The sequence below is a fragment of the Epinephelus moara genome, chromosome 11, assembly GCF_006386435.1.
Source record: "Epinephelus moara isolate mb chromosome 11, YSFRI_EMoa_1.0, whole genome shotgun sequence".
NCBI lineage: Eukaryota > Metazoa > Chordata > Actinopteri > Perciformes > Serranidae > Epinephelus > Epinephelus moara.
This window is the reverse complement of record NC_065516.1, coordinates 4,095,185-4,101,925: the sequence shown is the minus strand read 5'-3', so window position 1 is coordinate 4,101,925 and position 6,741 is coordinate 4,095,185. Positions and strand designations below refer to the sequence as shown.

At 41.0% G+C, this 6,741-nt stretch overlaps 1 protein-coding gene across 1 annotated transcript in view; it reads left to right on the top strand.

Moving 5' to 3' along the window:
• Positions 1–6,741, top strand: part of tubb6 (tubulin, beta 6 class V) — a 33,226-nt gene that overhangs the window by 2,622 nt on the left and 23,863 nt on the right. The window contains exons 2-5 of the mRNA XM_050056503.1: positions 3,865–3,973; positions 5,042–5,152; positions 6,097–6,212; positions 6,577–6,705. Of these exons, the coding sequence (XP_049912460.1) occupies positions 3,865–3,973; positions 5,042–5,152; positions 6,097–6,212; positions 6,577–6,705 (465 nt within the window). The remainder of the gene's footprint in view (positions 1–3,864; positions 3,974–5,041; positions 5,153–6,096; positions 6,213–6,576; positions 6,706–6,741) is intronic.

The following is a 6,741-nucleotide window of genomic DNA, read 5'->3' as shown; positions in this document are numbered from 1 at the left end:
AAATGTGGAGACGGTGTCTGCCTCCTGGACCGTAACAGGAAGATGATTCCACAGGAGAGGAGCCTGATAGCTGAAGGCTCTGGCTCCTGATCTACTTTTGGAGACTTTAGGGACCACGAGTAACCCTGCATTCTCAGAGCGCAGTGTTCTGGTGGGATAATATGGCACTATGAGCTCACTAAGAGCCTGACCATTTAAAGTTTGTGAATTAGGAGTAGGATTTTAAATTAATTTCTGGATTTTACAGGGAGCCAGTGCAGAGAAGCTAAAACAGGAGAAATATGATCTTGTTTCTTAGTTCCTGTTAGTACACGTGCTGCTGCATTCTGAATTAGCTGGAGAGTTTTCAAAGACTTATTAGAGCAACCTGATAATAGAGAGTTACAGTAACCCAGCCTAGAGGTAACAAAAGCGTGGACCAATTTTTCTGCATCTTTTCGGGTCAGGATAGGCCTAATTTTCGCAATATTACGCAGATGAAAAAACGCAATCCGTGCGGTCTGTTTTAAATGAGAATTAAAAGACAAATGCCATTTCTCTGGATGGCATTGCTCTGGCAATGCCATCGGGAGAAACTATATCATCAGATAAAGAGTCTCTGAGTTGTTTGGGGCCAAGAACAGTAAGTAGTTTTGTCTGAATTTAACATCAGGAAATTGGTGCTCATCCAGGTTTTTATGTCTTTAAGGCATTTTTGAAGTTTAGTTAATTGATTAGTTTCTTCTGGCTTTATCAATGAATAAAATTGTGTATCATCCACATAGCAATGGAAATTTACAGAGTGATTTCTAATGATGTTACCTAAGGGAAGCATAAATAAAGTGAATAGAATTGGTCCGAGCACAGAACCTTGCGGAACTCCAAAACAAACTTTAGTACGTAAGGATGATTCATTATGAACGTGAACAAACTGAAAACGATCAGATAAATAAGATTTAAACCAGCTTAGTGCAGAACCTTTTAGGCCAATTAAATGTTCCAGTCTCTGTTGCAGAATTTGATGGTCAATAGTGTCAAATGCCGCACTGAGATCTAATAAAACAAGTACAGAGACGAGTCCTTTGTCTGAAGCAATCAGAAGGTCATTTGTAATTTTAACTAGTGCTGTCTCAGTGCTGTGATGCACTCTAAATCCTGACTGAAATTCCTCAAATAAATTATTATCATGGAGAAAATCACACAGCTGGTCTGCGACTACTTTCTCAAGGATCTTTGAAAGAAAGGGAAGATTAGATATTGGATTTCTCTGAGGCGTCATCTGCCCATGCCCCATCCATACCCTTATATTCGCTGTAAATTAAATTACCAGAACATCTTGACATTTGAGATCTGGTTCTAGTTTACAGCACGTTTGAATGAATAAGTGAATGAATGAATGCAGTGAGCACTGACTGCTCTCTGACCTGTAAGAAACTCATCTCAGTGGAGAGGGGGAGTGAAGTGAACTCAGAGCCACTGAGAAACTATTCAAGGACTCTGAGTGCAACTACTAAACTATGTACAAGCATGCAGCTGTAGAAGAAGAAAGTGAAACATGAGAAAGAACCAGAGCTAAGTGAGCAGTTAGCAGGTCAACTACTACAAAGGTTTCTGGGTAATGAACCAGCTGTGCTTGTGAGGAAAGTGTGAAATACAAGGCTTGGTGAGTAACAGAATACATGGTGTTACATTATAAGTAGAGCTGCCCCTTGAGAGTCAGAGATTCAAATCATCAGTCAGAGACCCCTCAGGTTTTTGTGGGGTTTTTTTGCTTGTCAGTGTGTTGTGCAGTGTACTTCTAGGAATGATTTGGTCCCCAAATTTTTCTGCAGAGTGACCACTCTTGACTTTCACGCTACTCTTTGGTATCGACAGCTGTGAACATGGCTCCAACATAACATTATCTTCTCTCTTCTGCTTAGAAGTGGTGAATTTACAGCTCACAGATACTTAATATGCCACAGTCTCTGGCTTTTGTTTGATATTTAATGTTGGAAAAAAATGTTGCACATTTCTGATCCATTGTTAGTTTGTTTTCTATATTACATGAATGCCGAATGTCCCGTTGAGCCCCATTCAATCTTTGAAACTTTATATGGAAAAACACAATCATCAATATTTGTATTTGAATTTCTGATTTGACTGACTTCAGTCTGAGTCAGGTGCAGCCCAAGTAATTAGGATACTACACTAGAATTACCTCAACACGGTTGTATGCCTCTGCAAATCAGTGAAATTGCAGTCCCAGTACACATCCATGTCTGTCCAGACTCATATGTTGCCATCACAGTTGACAATACTTCAAATATGGCATTAAATTATGGCCAGAAATCATCCTGATGTCAGTGAGGTTGACCTTTGACTTTTTGGATATAAATTGCTTCATCATTTTATCCTGTTCCTGTATCCCATTCGTGTGAAGTTTTGTCATAATTAGTGTATGAATTCTTGAGTTATGGCCACACACTGACCTTTGACCACCAAACCAGTTGACTCTAGGTGGATGTATGACAAATTTGAAGAAATGCTGTCAAGGCCTTTTTTTTTTTTCTTTTTTTTTAATATCCCGTTCGACGAGAATGAGATGCACAGATGGCCAACCAAAAAACATGCCTTAGGCCACAGCTAATGCTTTCACAGAGGCAGAAGAAGGCAGCCTTAATGTTCTCAGCTACAGAAAAACAAGATTTTAGATTTTAGTAAAAATGGAGATTATAAGCAGGATTTTTAAAAGAACAATATACTGACGTGCTTAATTATATTCCTGCCAGAGACACAAGTGGACGCTGGGATGTAGTTTCACTTGTTGGAAGTTTATTTCTTTACTTATGAAAACAAACCAGCATATTTATTTCGACTTTGAAGTCTCCACATCTACACATTTTCTCTGCTGCCATTAAAACTTTATCTTTTTGTTACAAAGTGAGAGGAAGTATAGCTCTTGTTGTCCAACCTCATCCTGCTACCTGATAGTGAAACTCATGCAGCACATTCCCAAACATCAATACTGCTTAAGATAATAGTGCAGCCTAAGAAACATATGAAGGAGAAGTCTGTAAGATTTAGGTAGATTTATCGGTGTCTAGAGGTGAGGATTGCACGCAACAAGCTGAAACTCTCCTGTGTTCAATATTCAGTTGGTTTTTACCAGGAGCTGAATTATCCACAGAGGTCTCTTCCTCTCCAAAGCAAACAGACCAGCTGATTTAAACCAATAAGAACACTGAATAAAGTTTTTTCACATTAAAAATCAGTGTTTCTCTGATGCTGTTTGGCATGTCAGGGATGGGCTGCTGGCCCAGCACCTGCTAATGTGCTCACCTTCTTTCTCTGATAACTTAAAATCCAGATGTTTAGGAGGTTTTTTACCAGGAGTTGAATTATCTAACGGGGGCTCTTCATCTCTGAAACAAACAGACCAGCTGATTTAAACAGTTAAAAATACTGAATAAAACAGTTTCATGTTTTAAAAAATCAGTGTTTTTCCAACTCTCTCATCATGGAGGGGCTGCTAACTATGGTGGTCAATACGAAAATGTGAATGTCCCTATTTAGAGCCAGCATTTGGTTTGTCCGTTTTGGGCCACTGTAAAAACGTGGCAGTGCAACATGGTGATCTCTGTAGACAAGGAAACTCTCCCTATCTAGATATAAACAGCTCATTCTAAAGGTAACGAAAACACAACAATTCTTATTTTCAGGTGATTATACATTAAAGAAAACATTATATTTTATTTTACTCCATTTCTGCCCCCTAAATTCACACTAGAACTTTAAACCAGTCATAGAAGCTGAGCAGTGTCAGTAAATGTACTGTACAGACAGGAGGTCACCAGGTCTGAGCTCTTTTCTTCTTCTCTTTTTCTGCTGTTGTGACTCGGTCAGTTCTGGGAAGTGATCAGCGACGAGCATGGCATTGACCCAGCGGGGAACTATGTGGGTGACTCATCTCTTCAGCTGGACAGGGTCAACGTCTACTACAATGAGGCGTCCTGTAAGTACAAAATAACAGTAGAGAGGTGTGTGTGTGTGTGTGTGTGTGTGTGTGTGTGTGTGTGTGAGAGAGTGTGAGAGTCACTGTGAATCACACACGTCCTCTGGATGACTGGAGATGGTCTGTGTTCAGCTTCTACTGGAAAATTAATCACATTTCACCTCCTAAACCAACTCAAGCTTGGTTTTTGGATTTTTGTGGCCTTTTTTTCTTAGTGTCAAAGGGTTAAGGATGATAAACACAACCTTATTTATTAATTTGATAAGTGAACTTTGTTGTGCTCTTATCTTGACCTTAAATTTTTTTTAAACATTCATCTCATCATATTTTACAGCTTATTAGCTCTCATAATAGACATTTTAAATATTTTAAAGTAATATTTTAATTGTCACCCTGCCCTCCTCTCTAAGACATAGAGCAGACCGTAGCCACCTAACCTATTCATCACTAATTCACATTACTAAATGAGGCAGACTGACTCAAACAAAAGTTGTTTAGGGTGGTCATGGATGGATTGCTGAATGGGCCCACGGGGAACAGGCCCAGGGGCCCCAGTTGTCAGCTGCCCCACTGACCTTCACCTGCAAAGTGTCCACCAAATTAACATGTATCAACTAGGTAGAGACTCAAAATGACCACAAAGAGACATAGCACAACCTGAAAGAGACCCAAACTGACCTCTAGATGACACAAAATGACCACAAGGAGACAAACAATAAACACAAGGACACACAAAACGGCCAAAAAGATCCAAGATTACCACAGAGAGACAACAAAATTCCACAAAGAGACAAAACAACCATAAAGAGACACAAGATGACCACAAGGAGACACAAAACAACTACAAAGACACACAAAAACCACAAGGATGTGGTGTGGTGGGTCCTTTTGCATATCTGTGCCCAAGGGAATACTGTCTCATAATGTGCCCATGAGTGTGGTCACGAAGAGACGTGCATCGTCTGAAAGCATTTGAACAGATGACTGATGGTGGTGAGGACATGTATAGGTTAAAAACACAACATTTTGGTGCCAGAACATGACAACTCTTCTTCTCTGTTTGTGCAGCACATAAATATGTCCCCCGGGCTGTGCTGGTGGACCTGGAACCAGGAACCATGGACAGCGTACGCTCAGGAGCCTTCGGACAACTCTTCAGACCAGACAACTTTATTTTTGGTAACAATCACATTTTTTTACTCAATGAATTCGGTTTTTTAGGCCTTTTGTGCAAGTTTACAGGGTTGTTAATGTGAAAAAAAAAATCATTAATTTATATATTTAGACAGTTGGTAAGCTACAAGTTTTTTGCAGTTTGAAAAAAATCCTAAAACATAACTGTAATTAAACACCAGGAAACACCAGCGCAGCTGAATGAGATTGGTGAGTGTAATTTAGCAGGTAAAATTCCTTAAAGATGATTTAACAGTTTTTTTGTTGCAGAGGAAGAAGCCTAAAATGCAAAAATTGACACATTATCAGATTATAAAGATGTTGTGGCTAACATTTTAACAAACAGCCAACTGCTTCCACCTCCAGCAGTTACAGAGCAAAAAGGTGATTCATTGGGCATCGTTGTGTTTCACCTGATGAATGTCAGTCCAATATTCTCTCTCTTTTAGCTCTGGTTTTGGTCTTCACCAGCTCCCGAGGGAAATATCTGTCTCTGTAGCTGCTAAAGCTACTATGTTCAACAGCTAATCTCTGTCTGCTGTTTGCTGCTGAGCCAAACAGGAAATGTGCCACAAATCCAAAACCAGGAGCCTAAAGAGGCTAAAAAGCTCCATAGAGCTGCAGAGATAGAGATAATTCTCCCTGAGCTCATCACTCTCTGAGATACTTTATTCTTTGTGTAGTTACAGAGGACAGAGCTGGAGCAGCAGTGAAACTTTCCAGCATTAAATCTCTACTGTAAACAGACCGTAGCATTTGTTTTATAAACTGATGTCTCAGCAGGAGAAGAAGCAGGGAGATTGTAGATCTGTCTACTCTGTCCTTCTATCCCCCCATCTGAGAAATGGGTCACCAGTTGAGTGTGTGTCTGCACGCACATTCCCATCTGTTGTGGCGATCATTTTACATTTCACAGATGGATTTTCTCTGTGCTGATTGGTTGTCTGCAGGTCAGACAGGTGCGGGGAACAACTGGGCCAAAGGTCACTACACGGAGGGGGCGGAGCTCGTTGACTCGGTCCTGGACATAGTGAGGAAGGAGTGTGAGCATTGCGACTGTCTCCAGGTGAACAAGACTTCAGGTTTTTAGCGTCTTAAGGAACTTAAGTAACAGAGTAACTACTCTGAAAAAGGAGCTAAAAAACAAAGTTCTTAGAGCTTCGAGAAAGTCCCTCCAGTCCAAAATTGCCTAATATCTAACATTTGGGAACTTTGTCTTCTTTAGTTAAATGAACCCCCCCCCCCCCCCCCCCCCTCTCTCAACACTGTTTACTGTGAAATGACTGTTTTGCTGTAACTCTGCCTGCAGGGTTTCCAGCTGACTCACTCTTTGGGAGGGGGCACCGGGTCAGGCANCCCCCCCCCCTCCCCCCCCATCTCTCAACACTGTTTACTGTGAAATGACTGTTTTGCTGTAACTCTGCCTGCAGGGTTTCCAGCTGACTCACTCTTTGGGAGGGGGCACCGGGTCAGGCATGGGCACCCTGCTGATCAGCAAGATCCGGGAGGAATACCCTGATCGGATCATGAACACTTTTAGCGTCATGCCGTCACCAAAGGTATTCTTCCTGCTTTCTTTTATGCCTCTCATCTAC